Here is a 22,142-nt window from a genome sequence, read left to right as displayed (position 1 = left end):
TCTTCTTTCCTCCTCTTCCACTCTCACTCGCCCTCTCCCTTCCGCACTTCTGCCTTCCTTTGGGCTACTTTCCTTTTCTTCCGACAGTCCTCTCTCTCTTTTTTGTTTTCTTTCGTTCCAACTTCTGGAATACATTCAAGAGATCCTTTACTTCTTGGTTGCTCATTCATTGTTCTTCGTTATGACTTTCTTCCGTTCTTTCATCAACGCACACAGTGCGCTGACCGCACAGGCCCGTCGTACATTCTCAACAGCTATGTATGGCAGCAACAGCACTGCCACTGCCACCAAAAAAAACTGCTTTAACCCAGATATGCTCTATTTGCAACCCCGCTGGCATGTTCAGAAGGATCATGCTGCTCAGGGTACTGGAAAGGTTCTTGTCGGAATGATCCAAAAGCGCTGGAGTTCGGCTTCTGCACAGCCTGTGAAGCCTGTAAGTCTAGCTGCGTTTTTTTTTTTTTTTTTTTTTTTTTTTTTTCTTCAATTATTAATCCTGGAAATCCTTCTCTGATCATAGGGATCGATTGACAGGTTGCGCAATATTGGTATCTCGGCCCATATTGATTCCGGAAAGACAACATTGACGGAGCGTGTCCTTTTTTTTACTGGTCGTATCAACCAAATTCATGAAGTTCGTGGCAAGGACAATGTTGGGGCTAAGATGGATTCAATGGACTTGGAGCGTGAGAAGGGAATCACTATTCAGAGCGCTGCCACTTATGCGGCATGGAAGGACTATAACTTTAACATCATCGATACACCTGGTAAGAAGAAGGAAATATGAAAACGGTTTTGAATAATTGATTCAAGAAAAAAGGCTCGAGAAGGACTGATTTGTGTTAATCGCATGTTCAATATAGGGCACGTTGATTTCACCATCGAAGTGGAAAGAGCTCTTCGTGTTTTGGATGGAGCTGTGCTTGTTTTGTGCGCTGTCAGTGGAGTACAATCTCAAACAATCACGGTCGACCGCCAAATGAAGCGTTATAACGTCCCTAGGATTTGCTTCATCAATAAGATGGATCGGTAAATACTTCAATCCTAGCAATAGCATTCTCGAAAGTATTATCGATGTTGACAGTACTTTAATGATGTTCATCAAAACGTACTTACATTGCGCATTTCATATGACTATGTTGAATCTCTAATCTTATTAGTGCTGGTGCAAATCCGTGGAAGGTTGTAGATGCTCTCCGGACCAAATTGAAGATGCATGCCGCCGCCCTTCAGATCCCGATGGGTGCTGAGGATAATTTCAAGGGTGTTATTGATCTTCTGAAATGGAAGGCTATCACCTTTGAAGGCCAGGATGGGTAAATGCTTTATCTAAACTATTGAAAGTCCGTGCGTCTCATTTGTTTATTTGTTTGTTAGTTTGTTTGTGAAACTTACTCGAAACTGCTGAATATTTATCCATCCAGAATCCAGGTCGTTGAGAGCGAGATCCCACAGGAGTTCTTGGAGCTCGCTAAGACCAAGCGTACTGAACTCTTCGAGCATTTGGCTGAGGTTGATGAGACCATGTCGGATATGTTTATCATGGAGGAAACCCCCACAAGTGAGCAGCTGGCTGTAAGTGAGTGTTTAAAAGATCTAAAGCCCATTATAACAAATACATCTATAATTGGTTGATACTGATGTGAATTTTAATATAAATCATGATTATCTAGGAAGCTATTCGTCGCGCCACTATCGCCCGTAAGTTCATCCCAGTCATGATGGGATCTGCTATCAAGAACAAGGGCGTCCAGCCTCTCTTGGACGCTGTTTGCGCCTATCTTCCCAGTCCCAATGAAGTTGAGAATATTGCTTTGGACATCAAGAATGAGGAAGCCAAGGTTACGCTATCATCAGGCGAGAAGGATCCCTTTGTTGGTTTGGCTTTCAAGTTGGAAGAAGGGCGCTTCGGTCAGCTGACTTATATGCGTGTCTATCAGGGTATGTTGCGTCGCGGAGGGTTCATCACCAACGTTAAGAACGATAAGAAGGTCAAGGTCCCTCGTCTGGTACGCATGCATGCCGATGAGCTCGAGGATGTTGATGAGATTGGACCCGGAGAGATCTGTGCCATGTTTGGTGTTGACTGTTCCTCTGGAGATACTTTTACAGATGGCGCTCTCCAATATACCATGACCTCGATGTTCGTCCCTACCCCTGTCATTTCACTGTCGCTTAAGCCTAAGGCAAGGAGACTCCAAACTTCTCCAAGGCCCTGAACCGTTTCCAGAAAGAGGATCCTACCTTCACGGTTCACGTCGATTCTGAGACCAAAGAGACTATTATCTCTGGTATGGGAGAGTTGCACCTGGAAATTTATGTTGAACGTATGCGCCGTGAGTACAATGTCGACTGTGTGACTGGAAAGCCTCAGGTCGCTTTCCGTGAGGCTATTACGAACTCGGCCAAGTTCAACTACACTCACAAGAAGCAGTCTGGAGGAGCTGGTCAGTATGGTCGTGTCCAAGGATATATTGAACCTGCAGAGAGTGACGAGGATGGCAAAGATGCCTTCTTTGAATCCAGAGTTGTGGGAGGTAACATTCCTACTAACTTTATTCCTGCTTGTGAGAAGGGATTCCGTGAGGGCATGCAGAAGGGTTTCTTGATTGGACACCCCATCACTGGTGTTCGCATGATCCTTGAGGATGGAGCCGCTCACGCTGTCGATTCCTCAGAATTGGCTTTCAAGCTTGCAACATTGAACGCATTCAAGGAAGCGTATATGAAAGCCAACCCCGTGATTATGGAGCCTATCATGAAGGTTGATGTTACTGCACCTATTGAGTTCCAAGGTACAGTCATTGGTGGTATCAACAAGCGCAAAGGAACTATTGTCGATACAGAGTCTGGAGAGGACTACTTTAGTTGTGTGGCAGAGGTTTCGCTGAATGCCATGTTTGGATATGCCTCTGAGATCCGTGGTCAATCCCAAGGCAAGGGTGAGTTCTCGATGGAGTACCTTCGTCATCAAAGGGTACAACCTCAGGACCAGATTGAATTGATCAAGGCATATCAGAAGAAGCAGAAGGAAGAGCAGAAGTAAATAAAGTAAAAATAGACATAAAAGTAGTTTTAGACAATTGGCCTTTTCACATTTTTTTTGCATCAATAAAGTAGTATTAGAGATTTGCACAATCTAATATTTCCGGTTTTAATTCGCTAGCTTGGGTGTCCTGCTTGGTTGAAATTCCTTGCTTATCTTGGGTATCTTGAGTATCTTGGCGCCTTGGTATGTTGGACGACTTAGATAACTCGATGATCTTGACGAACGCCGTTCCAAACCAGCCAACTTTATTTGAGCACGAGCCATATTTAGTTACACGTGGAATGTGGCGATGAAATTAAAGTAAGAAGTATGAAAGAACCTTCCCCATGCTGGTCAGTCTTCATTCGAATTATCTATCCTCTTATCCTATCGATTCATGCCTTTTTTTTTTTTTTTTTTTTTTTTTTAACTGCTTTTGTCAATATGCTTCTCCCATTCTCATTATTCCATACACTAGATTTATCCATCCACATTACTTAACATTTTGAGTACGTCAAAATAACTGCCACGAGATCTGCATGCGACCTATTAAGCACACAGCAAGCGCTTGGACGCCGCATACCCTCACAGTAACTGGCCTAAAGTCAGTGAGCAAGGGACAAGACATTTACCTTTCTTGGGAAGGCCCGCCAAGAATATCTAACTGTAAACTGGACTCATAATAAAATAAAAAAACTCCAAGGACGCCGCGAAATAATAACGAGTGAAGCAGGCTAAACCCTAACGGAGCTGATCTATCCTAAAACTAACTTGCATCAAGAGCCGGCTTCGGATTCTGTAGTATATTTGCCTTTTTCTTCATACGTTTTCTAATGATTTACCTAGCATGTTATTAGGCTAAAAGCTCACACAGAGTAGAAACTTAAGCAGAGTAACACGTTGCCTCAGCTCTTAAACTACCAATTGTTTATTAATAATATAATGGACTATTAAATATCCATGAGGGTATGACCAAGGAAAAGGCTGGACTGCGATTATAGTGGAGCTATCAACTAACTTGAGCCCAGAAAAGTCATGTCTTTTGAGCGGAGAGTTACTGAGCAGTAGAATTATAGACTTTGTATAACCAAAAGTTCATATGAAGTGGGCCATTAATGTTTGAATGAAACCAGTGTCTAGGATGCTAAAGTTTATGGACATCATTGTTTTACAAACAAAAATATGAAAAAATGTAGGAGTTGGATGGAGGATATAATCTACAAGTATTCTGCTTCGGTGATGATGCTTAATCCATCATCATGTCTTCACCCTCCTCCGAAAACTCGCCATCAGGGCCATCATCCAAATTGAGGTTGTCCAAGAGCTCATCTAACTGAACCTCAGGGAAATCTTCGTCTTCAAAGTCCGACTCATTATCCATATTTGAATCTTGCACCGGTTTCGGCTTGTCAGCTATAGAATTGATAAATAGTAATAACAATAACAATAAAATTAATATATGTGTGCTCATTGGTGCAAAATATAAATGATGCTAAAAGATACACACCTCTATAAAGATTAATAGTAGCTCGAAGTTCTGGATCTTCTTCAAGATCGCGCAAGAACATTTCATAATCATGCTCGATGCGTTCTTGATCTTGTTTGCGAGGAGCCATTTCCTCCTCTTCCTTCTGGAGCTGTCGCAATTGCCAGTTACGTCCACGATTGCGCTTTCGATGTGCTGGGTAAGCCTTCTTGATCAAAATTACATCTGGCAAAGATCCTCGGTGAAGTCCATCGAATGCATCGTTGTTGAAGTTGGATGATGCAATATCATAGCCCATAACACTGTCACCAGGGTTGAGAACACCTCCAAGATGAGAGCGCGCAAAGAAAGTGGTATCGTTACGGCCAACGTCATTTGCACGAGCTACCTGGATGTCGGCCAAGACATACTTGCCACGGACAGGCCCACAAGGCTCAACATCGAGGACATAGTACTCAGTCAATTGTTTCACCGATGCTAATGCTTGAAAGGGAGTACGCCAGTATGTTTGGGTCGAGACCTCTGCAACAGCAAGTGTGTTTACATCCATGACATGGACAGAATTTCCAACTCTATAACATATGACCAAGGGACTGATGTTTCCCAAGGCCTTAGCAACCTTAGGTGGTAAACAAAGCAAGTCATCTTTACAGATAGGAACCAACTCAACCGAGTAACTGAACTTGTAATTTGATGATCCTGAATGAATATCGGTAGAAATGAGCTGTTCAGAGGATTTACTCCTCAATGGCGTGACTGCTGCCAGGAATTCGACCATTTTCAAGGCATGTGAACGAGATCCATAGTAAAAATCGATTCCGTCTTTGCATTCTTTGATGTTAATAGTCTCCTTGTGTGCACTATGCTTGATAATCAACTGCTCCAAGTATAAGAAAGTACGTTTGTGATCAACCTTTTGACGAACTTGAACCATAGCTTTCCATGTATTTTGAGCCATGACCTTGGCACAGTCATCACACTGCTGATGCGAGACGACAAACTCGACTTCAAAAATTTGTTGCAGAATAGTCGAGGTAAAGACTTCTTTTTGGATAGTCAACTTGAGCTTGATACGTTTTGAATGAGGTTCTGTCCAGATAAAGCCTGCATCGACAAGGCGGACTTTATTTAGACCCTTGAGCTTCTTTAAGCACAATGCAAGTAGTTCTCTCGACTCCAACTGGCAAGCAACCCAATGCATAGGAGGCTGAAGGTAACGTTCGCAGTTACGGCAGAAGCAGATGGTGGCGTGCTTTGGGATCCCTTCAGTTATATCAACTTGATTACGAATACAGTTGATACACATATTCGTAGGGTTTGGGGAATAGTTGTTCCACATGAACAACAAAGACTAGAGTATCATATGAAGAGATATAAAAACATACTTATTTAAAAACAACAAATTTTTACAAGTACAAGTAACAAGTAAAGTCGATGGGGTTATATACTGTTCCTTACATTTGTTGTTGAGTGAGCTCTGGTCGATACTCCATTGTTATGTACTGAAGGAAAAGAAAGCGAGGAAAGAAATAAGTTGAATGTAAAGATGTGAGGGCAGTGAGGGAACAATGGAAGAAAACCAATGCTGCGGCCTGTCGATGACAAATTGCTTCCTTTAGAAAGGAAAAAAAAAAAAAAAAAAAAAAAAAAATGTTTACATTTTGAGACTGCGTTTCTATGAAAATAAGATTTTTTAATCAGCACAAGTTTTTGCGCAGTAAAAAAGTTTCAATGCCAGGACAGTACTTCTAATATTGAGTGACAACTGCAATAACCATGTCCTTGACGAACTGTTGAAGTTCCTCTAGTGAGTATGGGTTACCAACCGAAGGAAGATGCACGAATAAACAAGCTCGCTCGTCCTCACCCTCCTCTCCTGCTTGAATTCTTCTGTGTCTCTCAGCCATGCTCAAGTAAAATGTATATTCACAAAGATATAACCCAGCATCCATGCTTTTTTCACAAATCCAGCCTTTCTCGGTCTTTAAGTATTCAGCCAACGCTTCAGTGTCGATAGTTGTAGTCAGGCGCTCAGGATCATTAGACCAAGCATCTCTAGAAACAGGAGGAATATCTTTTGATTCCGGATTCCACTGCGAATTATCTGGATGGGAGTAACCGACTCGATGGGCCTGTGTTTCAATCGCAGTATGTCCATCGCGACCAACGCCAACATGAATATAGTAAGTCTTTATAAAATCCTCAGATTCTTCCTCCGCTTGCTTGTTTCTGCTGTGCTGAGCATGTAAGGCCGGCACGAGATCAGGAACCTTACGGTATTCGACTGGCAACTCCTGGCACACGATATATGCTTCTGTAGCTTTATGATGCTTGGGATCCTGCTCGGAGTGAGGGGGCAGTTGTAAAGTATTACAATTGAGAGGTTGGACGGACAGCCATGAAGGGTTTGTCAAATGTTTGCCAAAAGGCTACAAAAGAAAAGGGAGTAGATGTATAAATAGAAGAATGTCAAGAAGTGAAAGTTTATTCAATATCAGGTACAAAAATATGCAAATGACCCATGTCTATGTGCCTATTACCTCAAAGCCGGTCAATACGACCTTGACCTTGCTGTGGGGGGTAATAGGCGCCATAATGATGATGGAAGCGAGGTGAAGAATTAATAATGGGAAAGGATGGAATGCTGAGGAAGCAAAAAAAAAAAAAAAAAAAAGAGCCAATTCAAATCGTGAGAAAATTTAGTACTTTGTACTTGTTTTTTGGCCATGCATCCTGCTTTTGGCATCGATCAGAATTGGACAGTATTGAATGCACATCATGGATCCCTTGCGAACTGTCGCAGGATTTACAACCCGTCATGTACTTCTGTCTGCTAATCAGCTGAATCGTACGACCATGACTCTGAACAGTATGCTCCAAAAGTCGCCGGTTAATATGGTGCCATCGGAATCTATATGCTACAAAAGCTATGCACGAAAAAGCCTATCGAAGAACACGCTTTGCCCCCCGGGCTGTATATCAACCTACTACACCCGTCACTTGGATTATATCAGAGGGATCTGTCAGTGCTGACAAGGAGTCTATTGCTCTCGCCGAAGCACTTGGGCTTCCTTGGGCTATCAAGCGTGTTTAAATGGCGCCCAAGGTAATAAACCAAACGCTTGCTCTACAGGAGGTTGATATATAGAATAACAAGCCCTATTCCGTAACTTCAATCTTTAGGTTTACAATGGATTCCAACGCCTTTCAAAAAACTTTTAATGGGACTATCATCATGTTGTCAATAGGAAATCGAGTAGGTTTCTCGCTTGACCTGTGACGTATGGTAACCTTGACTCTCCTGTTAATTAAAATCGGCGATACATTGTTGCTAAAACTGTGATTAGCGGACAAACTACCATGGTTCATGGAAGGTGATGCATTGGCTGCACCATATCCTAGTTTTGTGATTGGTTCGGGGGCCAAAGCTTTTCCTGGTCTGTGCATGTATCAAGGATGAGTGGAAAGGCATCATTTTCAGGTACCACTGCTTTTAAACTGTCCATCCAAAATAATTTAATTCGCCTCTGAGGCATTGACCAATCATGGCATACGTCTCTTCCCTTTGCTCTCTCATAGCCCATATTCATTTTCCTGCTTTACCATTTGTGCATTTCGATCAAGTGTTCCTTCAACGGCACGAAATCTAGTCCAGCTTGGTAAAATAATTGTGGGTGGTTTGAATGATGCTTCAAATACGTATTTGGTCAATGCTGATAACCCTCTTCCTTTTTTTCTGACGCCTATAGCGGGTCTGGGGCTGATGAAAGATCAAAAAAATTACTTCCGTATCAATTCAACGCTTAATACCATCACTCAAAGATCACTTGATGTTGCTAAACGCAAGGCTTTTGAACTAGAACTTATTCCAAAATCCTTTTTCAATCAGGGAAATAGAAACGGGCTAACTCGACAGCCCATTGTTACCATACTGATTGGTGGTCCGAACGAAGATTGCTCGCACAATACTGAAAGACTAATCAGTCGGCTATCCCGCTTATTGGATGTTCAAGGCTCCAGAGTCTTACTTTCGTTTTCGCAAAGGACTGCCGATAATACCAAAGTCGCAGTCAAAAAGCTCGAAAGTCATATTCAGGATGAGAACAGGCTTTACGTTTATGATCCGGTCGCTGATGTAAGGTCCAAGATACTATAGGATTCATCAATGATCATAATCCATACGAGGCTATGCTGGCATTAGCGGACAAAATTGTGGTCACAGCAGATTCGGTTGCAATGACCAACGAAGCTCTGGCCACTGGGTAAGTCCTTCTATTTTATTTTATTTTATTTTATTTTTTTTCATTACTTTAGAAAGTTGTGAATTATTAGCCTGTCTCGTTATACTCTTTCTGATTCTAATTGCCCCCAACCTTTACTCTAGTAAACCAGTGTACATCCTTGGCGGTGAGCTCGCTCGTGGGAAGCTAAAGGTTTTTCATCGGTACTTGGCAGATCACAATGCGACCCGCACGTTCCGGCCTGCGTCGTGTTCCAGTCTTGAGTGGCAACGAACCCAATATTGTTTCTAATATAACGACTAACGATACTGCGGACCCCTTGAGTTATCCAGGTGATCATCCACCATGGAACCACAAGCTACTAGCAGATCAGGGAACAGAAGAGGTCAAGCGTCTTGCGCAGCGCCTCAAGATTATAAGGGATTGTCGCATATCGGGTAGAAGAATCCCTGAAGAGATAGCCAATAGCACCTGCTGATCAAGGCCTTCATTTTAGTGCCTTGATTTTAAGCTTCCTCAGGGTTCAAACAAACAAAAAAAAAAAAAAAAAAAAAAAAAAAGTGCACACATTTATGCTTGGCCGATTCTAGCCTAGCCTGTCATTTATATGAGTATAGTACTTGGCTATCATGTATTCTGGTCTACATCTGATACGTAGCAACGACCCAAAGTGAACAATAACGGCTATCTGCCATAACAATGTCATAATAAGCACAGAATATAGATATATTCAACTTCGAAGATGCAGATGGGCTAGAAAGTGAGGATTGACACAGTGGTCAAAAGGGTTTCTTGAATACAGTGGCATTGGCTGGTTGCATCCTTTTTTTCGAGATTTTTACAGAATTTGTTTCAGAAAGGGCTGCAAGGCTACACTTACACCTGATGGTATCACATTCTTTTATCCATAAAACAATAAATATATCTTATGCTATAATCACTCTGGGATTTCATAAAGGACGTCGGCTCGAATGATATATTTGGCTCCTTTGAGTACTGGAGATCCTTCATGGAGCAGGCTACCTGCTGCTTCACCGTGTGGGAAAACAGAGTACGCTACCTGCTCTCGGTGAGACTGCCCTTGCATCCATGAAGCCAACATCAGCGGAAGGAGTAAAAAAAGTAGTTCCGCCACCCTCAAACTCATCATTCAAATAAACCAAGAACGTAAGCCGAGACAACCTCTTACTCCCATATGCATCATACAAGTACTTTCCTGTCACTGGATCTAGGCCACTACCTGGCCATTGCCCATCTACATGAATGCGATAGATAGCTCCAGGAACGTACCGATAAACCCTCCATCTCGAATTGATGCCAACAGCTCCTCGTCCATCACCACTGGTCTCTGGAAAATGAGCCTTGCAGCGCATAAATATGCTCTAACAACTGGTCATCAGCCATCCAGAAAAAGTTGTGCGCTAGCACTGAGATAGATTCTGCTGCACTTCCGACAATGGGGACATCGGGAGTAAATCCTACGGATTCTGCAGCTGAGATCATCTGGTGGCATTCTTTACGAGTGAGTACATCTTTTAGTAAGAATGCACCCGGCACATGCGGCATGTCGATGCGTTCGACAGGAGGTTGTACTGCAGGATTGTCTCGGTAGCACAAACGGACGGTATCGGGCTTAGAAAGATAAAGTGTGAAATCATGTAGGTTCGGAGTCCGGCGGAGTGGTCCTTTTTGATGGGAAACAATTCTAAACGAGGCCCTGTAGTGTTCTGCCTCTTCCTCCGCTGAGAGATGTGGGTGAGGCCAATTAGTTCAATGAAAACCACCAGGTTATACTAAGCACTTATAAGCGCCACACTGAAACAATGCTTACAAAACAAGGTCTTTGCCAAGGCAGCTTCATATTTCTGGACATTGTCATCCACTCTTGGGAATGCGTGCCACATTGGATGCATTCTCACAGGGGACTCCTCTTGACCATCTACACTGACTTTTTTGGGGATCATAGAAGGATCCACTGTTCTAAGTATTGAGTCTAGGAGTCTCAACACAACAGGGTCTCCGAATGCACCACTCTTTGCAGATGCTGCATCACAGTCGCGCACCCACCGTTGCAGAGCCCCTAACTTGGGCACCTGGCCTCGGGACCTCATCTCCTCCAGCGCCGACATAGCATCATTCCATCGGCCGTCCACCAAAGCATCAGAGATACGGCCGACTGGGTTTGTCCTAATATGATGTTAAGAATGGTCATGAGCCTCATGCTACAGCTTTCCAAGTTAAAATAGCCTTATTAGTAGGAAGTGATTCTTACCCATGCCAGACGCTGCAGTGGCTGTCTGTTGGAGCTGGTGAATAACTGCTCGAAGGGATTTGCATGACTTTTGATCGGAACACATCAGTATGCTGCTCCAATGTCAGCAAAGTACGGAGGGTGGTAACCATGTCCTCTTCAGAGACAACACCTCCAAAAGACTTTGTGAGGTTTTGTGAAGTATTCTCATCATTGCCGATGAGATTCTCTTGATTCTTTCCGAATTGACGAGCTCCTACACCTGTTACCTCGGCGAGCAAACGTCGTCGCTTGCGATCTTTTCACAGCTTTCCCATGGTTTCTAGGTCAGTTCGACTAGGACAGAAGGAATGACCAAATAAGAAAAAAAAAAAAAAAAAAAAAAAAGAAATAGAAAGAAAGGCCCAAACAACCGTCACGATAGTTCATGTGTTGTGTGCACATCCTCCATTTCACAAACAGACGATCAGGAACTGGATACATGAGACCGTGCATGGCGCTGTAAGGACCGGTAGTAAAGGCTAAATATTGAACTTCTCACATAAAATCGGTACATTTCTAGTGCAATATGTCTCGCGTCCAGCTCGTTCCGCTAAGAAGAGATTACGTCTTATTTTAAGTGGTGGATGAGGGGCCAGTGGAAGAGGTACGGAAAAGTAGACGCCGCAAAGCAAAGCACAGCGATAGCTCTGACAATGGATCTGACTACAAGGGTGATGATGATGATAAAGAGAGTGATGGATATAATGATGATACTGGCGCGAGGGTTTCTGAGGCAGAAGACGAAGATATGACTTCAAATTCAACTAGAAAGCCGCGACGGCGCAAGGCCATGCAGAGCTTCACAGTCTCATTAGATCAAATGAACGAGCTTCTAACGGAACAAAATGAGTCTTCGCCTACGTTGAGTGCTGTGCGTAGCAACGATGGTAGTGGACGTGCTTTGAGCATTACTCCTGCTAAACCTCAACACCGATTCGCACCGATAACGACTACACAGCGTAAACCTCGAGAGAGCAGCAAGAATGTGCCAAAACCCAAGAGAGGACAGTTGCTTAATTTGAACCATTGCCCACAACATTGGAGATTCTTCATTTGAGGCACCAACCTGTGAAGATGTGGCTCAAGTTTGCATGAAGGAGGAGTTTTTGAAACAGACCGTATATCCTAACATTGGTCCAAGTATAAAGGACTTCCGTGTGCTTAGGTTAGCATTACAACTAAATTTTCGCTATCGTGGCTGTACATAATGCTTTTGATCCCCAAGTTGACAAACTATTCTATGTCATTAATAGAGAGCCAACTGATCTGGACGAGTACCTACCTCTCCTAGCCACAACAAAAGTAACCGCGCGTGAAACGCAATTCGATATGAACACTATGGCGGCTCACTATGTGAAGGCAGCTCAAGTCTGTTGGTTATAATTAGCTACAAATCCGAAACTCATGCGCTGGAAACAATGATAATCTTAAGATTATGTTGTATCTCTTTGATTAGGTACTGGAAACAAAGATTACTATCTTCTAAATACTGGTTTCTCTTTGGGCTCTCGACTGGTGTCCGTTCCTAGTTATGGCGGCGAAGAAGCAAACGAAAACAAAAGCTATGTAGCCATTGGTGGCTTTCCAGATACTGCTGAAAACTGTATAGCGCGCGATCAGTTGTATCCTTTGGGGAAACAGGACGCACATCCGAACTTGATTCAGCTCTGGAGTATGAACTGCAATACCGATGATGATGGTGCACTTCAAGGAGAGCCTCTCCGTATCTGGCTCTGTGCATTTTACACTCGTATGGTGCTGTCCTTGATTTAAAATGGTGTCCTTCAGGAGGTTTCATGCAGGCGGTATGAACATGACCTAAAGAGAGCATCTTGCTCTCTTCAAGACTATAATAACTTTGCAATTCATTCATCTAATATCTTCTAAAATATGTTGTATAGGAATCCGCATCAGGGCATTTGACAAGATTAGGTATTTTAGCCGCTACATTCAGCGACGGTTCTATTCGGATCTTTAGCGTACCAGACCCGAAAGCCTACGCCATCACCTTAAGGTCGCAACGGCAAATGGCTCGCTGCCGGAGACTTTATATAGTATGTTCCTTTTTGGACTAATTTACGCATCTAACACTAGACCAGCATTCACTCTAACTTGATCCCATCTTACATAAAATCTAGTTGAGTACTTCAAGCCTTACGTGACGATACGATTAGGCGATGTCAACTTCATGTCTATCAGCTGGGGGCATCGGAACGACTAGCTGCAAGTGCAACTAACGGAACTGTCGCAATCTGGGATATGAAATCTATGCTTGTTCAATCAATCGAAGATCTTGCTAGCAAAGATTCTGGTAAGAAAGAAGTATATAGACCTTTGCTGGTTTTTTTTTTTTTTTTTTTTTTTTTTTTAAATCAGTTTGGAATAAGTAGACTCAAAAATTATTTTAAAACCCTTCGCTACAGAGTATCTTGATCCAATATACCTACTTCAAGTGCATGATGTCTGTGTACGTTGTGTTGACTGGCTCAGGTCTAGTGATCCTGCAGTTGTACCTTGGATCATTGTAACATCTGGCTATGATGGCCATGTACGCTACACCGACCTTCGCGACCCATATGCACGGATTGATATCAAGACTATCCTTGGGGCTCCCATGTCATCTATATGTGTGCCCTGGGCTGAGGGCACAGTTTATGTCGACATTGATTTTGGAGCCAAAATGGATCAACTCTATGTTGAGTCTCGAGGACTTCGATTATTTAATGTCAAGGGCACAATTTGGGATTTTTCTTATTCCGACTACCAACCCTATTTAGCGGTAGCGGTCTCTGATGGCCGCGTCAAGATCTCAAATCCTGCTTTCAAGGCGCGCCGTGGATTTGTAATGAACCTTACCCATCTCATTAGCTAATGAATAACTTGCTTCCTTATTTCGGCTAATCAAAATCCTTTTTTAAAACAGGGAATGGTCCAGAATTGCGTATATCAGCTTCAAGAAGCTGACGTCGGTGATGAATCCAATACAGCTATCCAAAACAACTGTGATAGCATAGACGATGAAGCCCATCAAATACAAGAGAGTCCGCAAGTAGAACGAGAGCGAAGCTTTTTTTCAAAGAAGATGAAGAAAGGAGTTTATCAGCAAGTCAGATGGACTGTTAGGCTTCTATGGAGCCAACATTGCTATTCAGAGGGTATTTAGTCTCTTCACACTGTTTCGTTTTTGATTTTGATGGCGTCTTAAGGTTTCATCTAGAAAATCTACTCTAATTTTTTTTATATTTATATACGGTTCAGGTACAATGGTCACGGTGCTTACATTCAGCAACATGGCTGGCATCGGGCTCGGCTGGAGGATTAGTTAGGATCGATAATACCATGATGCGAAAGGAACAAAGCGGCACTCGTAAAAATGTCGGGAATAAGCGACTGGGTTCTAGTACTCAACCCGTCAAGGCTGGAAAGCAAAAAAAAGAATTAAAATAAATATAAATGTTCAGAAAAGTATAATTTACATGCTTGATTAAAACCTCTCCTCTTCCGCCCCTCTCTCTCCAATTTACTCAAATAGCCATGGCGTTGTCTTCCTGTAATAGCATTCCTAGGAAAGAATGTTTGCAACACCTCTTGTTTGTTGGTCGATCGCTCACTACTGATTTTTTTACACAGTGGTGTTGGTCTTTCCAAAAGAGATTTCGCTCTTTCTAATCACCATAATATGTGTCTAAGATTCGCAAACGCCGGAGCCTTATTCATCAAACTGTACAATCTCTCTCCTATAAAAGAGTATGCAGGGTAGAGCGTAGGCACATGTGGTAGAGGATCAAGGATTGAAATAGCAGAAGCACATGAATTCTATTTGAATCAATGATGGTAAGCAATAACGCATGATTTTATCAACCTGATTGTAGCCCATGTCTACTGTGCAGGTTTGATGCCTCAATATGCTATTGCTCCATCCTTACGCTGCAGCTTATATGTCCAAGTAGCAAAAAAAGCTAGTTTTGGTATCAGAATTAAAGTCGATTCTCTCGATAAGAAACGCGATGGGACCGAATTTCTTATATAAAGTACATGCTAGGCCCATGTAAGAAAGTTATTTGTTCTGAACTATGAGGGGAGAATCGGCTGTATATACATTTAAATGGAGGGCGTCAGCCTTGGTGGCTCTAATGAGGATGGTAAAGCCTACTGGGCTTGGAGCTCGTTTGGTTTATTCCAAGATATTGGCTCCATTTATCGACTCATCCCGCTCTATATCCATTAGTTATCAACATCATAACTTATAATGACAAAAGTCTTCAAAGTTCTTCAATAGCGGCGAATACAATTAGAGAGGGCTTATCAGCTTCCATGAATTATTATCGTTTGGGGGAAATAAAAGCCATTTTATCACGAGATAGGCTAGTTAATTTTTTCAACAAATCAGAGAATATCGAGACGAGACAAGATAGGGCTCAGGCAAATAGCATCGTCTCTCAAGGCACAGAACCAACGACTTGCAAGAGCCATCCAACTCTGGTATTAGTCAGAAGTGGATAACGAAGGCCACAGCATCTACACCGATGTTTAAACAATATCCTTAACCTAAAAAAGGTCGTGTATCCAGAGGTGTACGGAGCAGACATTGAAAAATTCCCCAAATACTGCGGCAGTTAGAGGAATAGAAAGGTTTATCGGGGGCGGAGAAGCATCGAAGTAAGCGAGTATGAATGAAAAAGTAGCCGCAGCTGCAGTCCCACTTGATATCAGCACTGTAGATAAAAACATACCGGACACTATCGCTTTGTCGTGGTTGTTAGAGTTGAGCGACAAAATGATCCAGCACACCTTCCACAGTCAACGAGAAAGTCTCTTTCAGTTCCAATCCCTTCACGTAGCGTGGGGTCCTTTTAGTGTCAAGAAGTTTCCTGCAGCGAAGCAAGGGAATCATAGCTTGAAAGGAAAAAGGAGGATCGAAGAAATGAAGGCGACACAACCTTGTGAATAGGGCTGCGATAACCCATATCGACTTTGATAAGTCGAGTAGGTTTTAAAACAATTCATGTTATTGTAGTTTGTATTTTGCTGATGAGGCGACCCACTAACGCCGCACTGAGTTATATTAAAGCCCCATGGGACTTTGACTTTTAACCTAACAGACAAACTATTCCTGCAGTATACAGTATAGTTGAATACCTGCTTCAATGAAATAAATCTGACATCTTGTCATTCCAAATACCTTTTTTTTCTGTCGTGTTGCATCGTAGGGACTGATTTCAAGTCTGAGGCAATAGGCAACCGATATACGACAAGTAGAACACGGGGCACAAGTAAGTAAGTCTAGCAAATTTGAATAGACGCAAGAGCCATCACGAAGTAGCACCATGCTCACAAATGGAAATTATTTTTGTTATCAATTCAATAAATATAAGAATGAATAAAAGTCGAAAATTTGCCGAGAACAGTCACGCGGACTCACGAGTTCGACTTTGGAGTAAGGGATGCAGCCCAAAGTGATTATTTATAAAGACCCGCATGACAACTCCAAACAATTTCACTTCCCTCTTTTTGCTTTCCAATCATTATCAGACTTACCCCATACAAATATTCAGCTTACTGTCTTTCATTTGTTCATCCATCTATTCATTCACACGCGTGTTATTCATTTCTTTTCAACCTCAATTATCTTCATTCTAGTACACATTCTCTGTCCTACGCTTCCTCTTTCTTTCTCTCTTTCTCTCTTTTTCTCTCTCTCGCACACGTAAGCACCTATACTCTTCAAATCAATCCATCCTCCAATTTCAATATGGTTCGCTCCGCATTCCAGCAAGAACATGCCTTTGGTAGGTAGTGCTTTGTCTTTTGGGTTGCTGAACCATCCTCAAGTAGACCTTGATAGATGTTGGTTTCAAAAGCCGCGCATCAAAGGAATTGAAATATGCAAAGCATTTACTTTCAAACTTTATTACCAAACAAATATATTACAAAAACTTATGACGTATGCATATTATTATTACTATTACTATTATCATTATTGTCATTATAGAAAAACGCAAGGCAGAGGCTGAACGTATCCGTCAAAAGTATCCCGATCGTATCCCAGTAAGTTAGTCAAAGATTCAGCTTTATTATTTGTCATTCATTTTATGCATTTTATGGAATTATTATTCTAAATATTTTTTGTGCTTCCAATCTGCTTAAATCATCTCCAGGTCATTTGTGAGAAAGTCGACAAGTCTGATATCGCCACTATCGACAAGAAAAAGTATTTAGTACCCGCTGATTTGACAGTAGGCCAATTTGTTTACGTAATTCGCAAACGTATCAAGCTATCGCCCGAAAAGGCCATCTTCATTTTCGTCAACGAAGTCTTGCCTCCAACTGCGGCATTGATGTCATCAATCTACGAAGAGCATCAGGATAAGGATGGATTCCTCTATATTACATATTCTGGCGAGAATACGTTCGGTGCAGAATCAGAGAGCAATGAGACTGACTAGAAGAAAGTAACAGGCTATACAAACACATTGTCCTCTTTCCCTATTCATTCTTGGCCACGTGTTAATCATGCAAGAAAAGAATGAAGAATGAACAAACAAAAAAAAAAAAAAAAAAATCATTCCACAGGGTTTGAAGTTGACAGCAATCAGTGCCAGTCTATCTTACTAGAAGTTCAGCATTTGAATTTTCCCGCCCATGTTTTTCTCTGTTCATGTATATTCCTATATTTCTCTTTGTACCATCACCAACTTTGCATCAATCGTCTTTTTCTAGCTGTAACCTTGTAGTTGTTTCTTACTCATTTTAATGCGATGGCGAATAGGAGTGAAAGCAATAAAAAAGACGGTTCATTCAGTAATAAAGAAAGACCATTACTATCTAGTAGATTATTCAGATCATAGAGTCCATGTCATAATCTCTAACTGCTTTTTTTTAAATCCTCAGTCACCGACGAGCTGGTATCTAATTCATCAGACATCTCGGGTACGCGTTCTCCTGCGCTGATGATGGCATCGATGTACTGGTCAGCCTGTTGTGTAATGGCATCAATGTCTATCCTGCTAAGGGCTAAATCACGAGCCTCCCTATATTCGCTATCGCCTAACAAAAGACTGTGCTCAATCTCCCGTCGTTTCCAATACTCGACAAACTGCTTCCTCAACGTTTCATGCCTCAGCGATGCGACTCTGGCCAATTGAAGTGCCCGATGTCTCTGAATCATGGCTTCTTGCGCATGACAAAGATCGTTGAGGATTTCTATCTCATCCCTCGATCCACCACTACGGCCAGATCGCTGCAAAAGTGCAATGATTACCGCCGACATCAAAGCGAGAGCACCATGTCGAAGACGATGTGCACCCGTGTATCCTACCAACCAGGCATCGTCATTCATGAGGCCATTTAGCGTCCCGAAACCAGCGCTTCTCTGGTAAATTCCGTATTCAAGCACCGCAAATAGAACCAAGGCGGCAGCTCCCCAACTTCTGTATTTGTTTAGATGTGAGGTTTGAGTGGTTGCCAAGCCCAAGATAATACCCATACTCATATAAGAAGCCAATGCTCCAGGGATGAGATATAGCATGAAATCCGACTGCTCTGTGCAGTGATCACAGTTCAAAAAGGCATCTTGCCCATATACCTCATACCAAAGTCGATACTCCATAGCTTTGAATCGCTCTCGCATCGAATCCGGATACTTGTCCATAAAACCTGGATGGTGATCCGCGTATTCCTTCCACGACTGATGCAGAATGAAATTAGGGCAGTCAGGAGGTAAAGAGAGTGCCCGAAAGATATTAGGAGGATTGTATAAGGCGACATTATAGAGATGGTAAAGAGTTGTCAGACTCAACAAGGCTAATATAAACCGATTCCATGAACGAGTCTTTGGAGATATGTCTTCCTTATGCTTGTTGTTTAAGCGTTGGAGTGGCGATGGCGGGGGTGCTTTTGCAAAGAACGACCGCACGGCCTTAACCGCATATGGCAAACCGAGAACCACAAGGATTTGGATATAGGATGCGTTGAGCATCATGAGCAAGGTCGCGGCCAGGTTGTTAGTGCCCGGTGGAAGGAGAAGTCAATGAAAGTGAAATGGGGGGAAAAGTGAGCTCGTCACCAGCCTAAGTGGCTTTTGTTTAATGCACGCACAAAAGCTCGCTGTCTCTTGTCGCTTACGTCGTAAAGAAATGGCACTCTTTTTTATTTATTTATTTATTTATTTGATTGTTGCGAGAGTGATGGAGATTGCAGAAAAGTGTATTTTTTAGTGGGCGAGGATGGCAGTGATCGGAAAAATGGATGTGATCGTAATGATATGGGTCATAATAAAAGACGCGACATGAACGACTGCAATTTTCAAGTCCAGGAAACCTGTTGTGGCTTGGGTGTAATCAACTATCTTGGCTAGTTAGTACATCTTCTATTCATTCGAGAATGCTCTGTGCTTCATGAACTTGACGAATATGCAATCCTTAGAGGACCTGTACCAACTTCAAGAGTTTCAATTTGATGGACCACGTGGATATTACTATAAAGTCACTACAAACACAAATGCCAATACATAAGGCTGGTGTTGATACCAAATCCTCTGGTACCGACAATGCTGCACAAAAACACCTCTATGCTTGGCAATTATTACCTGATGAGGAGCTGCAAAGGATTTCATACAATTCTCGCAAGCAGCAGCAAAAAAGACTAATGGTATATATTTTTTAATCCGACGCTGGTTGCTTATCTTGGCTGTGTTTGCTTTGGTTTAAAACTCCTTGTTATTTATATGACAACAGACGTTCTTTTCTTTTTAAATTATCGCTGTTTACCTTTGAATAGGAAAACCCACCAAAATGTCCCACTTGCCCAAATGCACGTTTTACCTCAATCGCCATGCTCACAACTCATTTATCGTCTAAAAAGCACCTTGCAAGAGTAAAGCAGTTACATAAAGATCAAACCTCAGTATCCACAGTTGATCCTTCCAACAAGTTCTCAAAACCGACCTCTGCACTATTAAAGCCCGAAAAAAACAACCCCATTGAAGAGGTGGAAGTATCACGCCGGCAAGGAGCAAAACAACGAAGAAGACAACTTGAAAGAGCCATAAAGAAGGCAAGGTCTCGGAAACAGAGGTTAGCTGACTCAGGTGATGCAGGACTAAAGATGAACTGGATATCCAATGAAAAAACGCAAGACAAGAATAAGAATGATCGTCCTTCGAAACAAACATCTATAACACACATCTCGGCCCCCCGTCTGTTAAACCAAACAGATATAAGTATAGCAGCCGCTTCCCAGACACAAAGTAGCTGTACGAAAAATGCAGGACAACGTGCAATGCCATCAACTCTTCTCAACGAAACTTCCATCAATGCAACTCAAGCTCATTGGTATTGTTCTGTTTGCGGGTCACGTTGGAATAGGTGGAAGGCATGGCTAGGCCACCTCCTTAGTGCACAGCACTTGCGTCATGTATTACGCACTATGAAACAGGTAGCTCTACCAATTGCTCCATATAGAAGAATAGATGTGGCTGCATCAAAAGATGTTTTCGGGTGGGGCACTGGTGCAGGTATCGTTGAGGAAGAAGAAGTAGAAGATGAAGGTGAGGTGAAATAAGCTAAAGAGAAAAACCTTATTTGTTCCAATCCTCTTTCGTCAACAGACCCCACGATCAATAAAAGTCAGACTCAGTAGATATTTAGTATATATATATATATATATTATATATTATATTTATACACTTCAGAACAGAGATAAAATCTCTAATCCATCAGCAGTCTCACATCCTTGATAACGTCAGTCCCAACGGCATCCAGACATTCAGGGTGTTGGAGAAAAGTATGTAAACAATCGTGGAAAACTTGCCTTGTTTGATTGTTGTGCTACCCACAGAACTCAAGAGGACTGTGCACTTTGCTCTTTGATCTCCCAAATTGCAAAGTACTTAAAGAATCCAACCAGAGTGATGGGTAGAGCTATATTCATTCAGATATTCGTATACTTTGCTTCCTTAATCACATCTCGTAACGAATATGATTAGGACGACTGACTTAAAACCTGTCGGCGACTGAAACATGGACGATGCCAATCATTTCTTTATTGGATCTGCTCATGACAAAAGAGTCTCAGTAGCGTGCACAGGGTCACAAAATTTTTCCTGTGATCCTATATATGTCGTCACATGATATTTCAGTCCTCCCTTTTTGATTTCCATCTATCTATCCGTATCATTCTCTTATGGTGAGTTCCTTGCGTCAATATGAATCACAAATATAGCTATTCATTTATTATATTTTAAAATAAGAATCAAAAATGGATAACATTCTCTTCCTATTTGCAAGGCGCATTGTGGCTTTGCGCTATCGCCATCCTTTAAAATACTCGCTCCATTGAAACTATTGAAACAAACAATCATAACACTACCATGGCCACCGAAGTAACCCTCTTTTGCGTTATCGATGGAGATTCCTCCATATTCTCAGTGGATATCTCCTCTTCAAAAACGATAGACCATCTCAAGGATGCCATCAAGAAAAAGCAGCTAGAGTTTCATGATATTAATGCAAGCAAGCTCACTCTCTGGCATGTCGCCATTTCTTCTATCTCCAAGAAACCAATTACATTAAGCAATCTTACAGACGAGCAGAAGGCGCAGAAAAACCCAGAGAAGCTCGAAGATCCGACTAGCGAGGTCTCTGAGGTTTTTGGCGCTGTACCACCAAAAAAAACCATCCATGTCATTATTGAACGACCAGGTACTATTCCACTCTACTGGTATGCCTTTTTTTTTTGTCCACAGTTAACTATGATTAAACAAGTCATACGCACTTTCTATTTGTATTCCTTTCTCCTAAGTTAAAAGTGAAGGGAATGAACCTATAATCGCAAGTCTACAGACGACGAACGCAGATCTACAAAAGGAAATCGCCGACTTGAAGCAACGACTGCATACGAACGCAAATTTAGGAACGATGATCGTAACTTTAGAAACGACAATCGCAAATTTAGAAACGATAATCATAAATTTACACAAGGAAATGACCGACCTGAGGCAACAAAAACTGCATATGGAAGCAGATTTAGAAATGGTACAAAAGAAAAACGCCGAATTGGAGCAACAACTACAGGCGGACACATATACTAGTAAGT

General features: G+C 42.1%; 9 protein-coding genes across 9 annotated transcripts; 5 read left to right on the top strand and 4 right to left on the bottom strand.

Annotated features, from left to right (window-relative positions):
• Nucleotides 1-20: 20 nt before the first annotated feature.
• On the top strand, nt 21-3,122 carry BCR41DRAFT_356869 (translation elongation factor G). The gene is made up of 7 exons (XM_022024740.1): nt 21-436; nt 521-767; nt 864-1,029; nt 1,161-1,316; nt 1,425-1,575; nt 1,674-2,159; nt 2,192-3,122. The coding sequence occupies exons 1-7, from the start codon at nt 182-184 to the stop codon at nt 3,044-3,046; spliced, it is 2,316 nt and encodes a 771-aa protein (XP_021879840.1). The 5' UTR covers nt 21-181; the 3' UTR covers nt 3,047-3,122.
• An 870-nt stretch (nt 3,123-3,992) lies between these two features.
• BCR41DRAFT_356868 (NMD3 family-domain-containing protein) lies at nt 3,993-6,115 on the bottom strand. The gene is made up of 3 exons (XM_022024739.1): nt 5,973-6,115; nt 4,536-5,820; nt 3,993-4,441 (listed from the first exon to the last, which is right to left on the bottom strand). Exons 2-3 carry the CDS (start codon nt 5,818-5,820, stop codon nt 4,275-4,277), a joined length of 1,452 nt encoding a protein of 483 aa, XP_021879839.1. The 5' UTR covers nt 5,973-6,115; the 3' UTR covers nt 3,993-4,274.
• A 132-nt stretch (nt 6,116-6,247) lies between these two features.
• Nucleotides 6,248-7,155, bottom strand: BCR41DRAFT_356865 (hypothetical protein). Its single transcript, XM_022024738.1, has 2 exons — nt 7,055-7,155; nt 6,248-6,943 (listed from the first exon to the last, which is right to left on the bottom strand). Exons 1-2 carry the CDS (start codon nt 7,106-7,108, stop codon nt 6,263-6,265), a joined length of 735 nt encoding a protein of 244 aa, XP_021879838.1. The 5' UTR covers nt 7,109-7,155; the 3' UTR covers nt 6,248-6,262.
• An 89-nt stretch (nt 7,156-7,244) lies between these two features.
• BCR41DRAFT_356863 (mitochondrial fission ELM1-domain-containing protein) lies at nt 7,245-9,288 on the top strand. Its single transcript, XM_022024737.1, has 8 exons — nt 7,245-7,362; nt 7,385-7,600; nt 7,698-7,754; nt 7,862-7,951; nt 8,264-8,628; nt 8,655-8,776; nt 8,899-8,947; nt 8,970-9,288. Exons 1-8 carry the CDS (start codon nt 7,284-7,286, stop codon nt 9,231-9,233), a joined length of 1,242 nt encoding a protein of 413 aa, XP_021879837.1. The 5' UTR covers nt 7,245-7,283; the 3' UTR covers nt 9,234-9,288.
• Nucleotides 9,289-9,605: 317 nt separating this feature from the next.
• On the bottom strand, nt 9,606-11,302 carry BCR41DRAFT_356861 (hypothetical protein; the record flags this gene model as incomplete). The annotated part of the gene is made up of 6 exons (XM_022024736.1): nt 9,606-9,784; nt 9,816-10,103; nt 10,204-10,497; nt 10,587-10,931; nt 11,028-11,061; nt 11,096-11,302. Coding segments are annotated over 6 exons (1,260 nt in total), but the record flags the coding sequence as incomplete, so codon positions are not given.
• A 1,488-nt stretch (nt 11,303-12,790) lies between these two features.
• Nucleotides 12,791-14,364, top strand: BCR41DRAFT_356860 (hypothetical protein; the record flags this gene model as incomplete). The annotated part of the gene is made up of 5 exons (XM_022024735.1): nt 12,791-13,102; nt 13,248-13,359; nt 13,472-13,890; nt 13,972-14,089; nt 14,172-14,364. Coding segments are annotated over 4 exons (714 nt in total), but the record flags the coding sequence as incomplete, so codon positions are not given.
• Nucleotides 14,365-16,538: 2,174 nt separating this feature from the next.
• On the top strand, nt 16,539-17,587 carry BCR41DRAFT_338401 (putative autophagy-related protein 8). The gene is made up of 3 exons (XM_022022114.1): nt 16,539-16,837; nt 17,041-17,096; nt 17,207-17,587. The coding sequence occupies exons 1-3, from the start codon at nt 16,801-16,803 to the stop codon at nt 17,492-17,494; spliced, it is 381 nt and encodes a 126-aa protein (XP_021879834.1). The 5' UTR covers nt 16,539-16,800; the 3' UTR covers nt 17,495-17,587.
• Nucleotides 17,588-17,913: 326 nt separating this feature from the next.
• On the bottom strand, nt 17,914-19,026 carry BCR41DRAFT_387686 (hypothetical protein; the record flags this gene model as incomplete). The annotated part of the gene is made up of 1 exon (XM_022027917.1): nt 17,914-19,026. The coding sequence occupies one exon, from the start codon at nt 19,024-19,026 to the stop codon at nt 17,914-17,916; it is 1,113 nt and encodes a 370-aa protein (XP_021879833.1).
• A 412-nt stretch (nt 19,027-19,438) lies between these two features.
• BCR41DRAFT_423444 (hypothetical protein) lies at nt 19,439-20,684 on the top strand. Its single transcript, XM_022030302.1, has 2 exons — nt 19,439-19,697; nt 19,827-20,684. The coding sequence occupies exons 1-2, from the start codon at nt 19,506-19,508 to the stop codon at nt 20,607-20,609; spliced, it is 975 nt and encodes a 324-aa protein (XP_021879832.1). The 5' UTR covers nt 19,439-19,505; the 3' UTR covers nt 20,610-20,684.
• Nucleotides 20,685-22,142: the final 1,458 nt, after the last annotated feature.

The sequence above is a fragment of the Lobosporangium transversale genome (assembly GCF_002105155.1).
Source record: "Lobosporangium transversale strain NRRL 3116 chromosome Unknown BCR41scaffold_27, whole genome shotgun sequence".
NCBI lineage: Eukaryota > Fungi > Mortierellomycota > Mortierellomycetes > Mortierellales > Mortierellaceae > Lobosporangium > Lobosporangium transversale.
The sequence above is the reverse complement of the archived record's forward strand: the minus strand, read 5'-3'. Positions and strand labels throughout refer to the sequence as shown.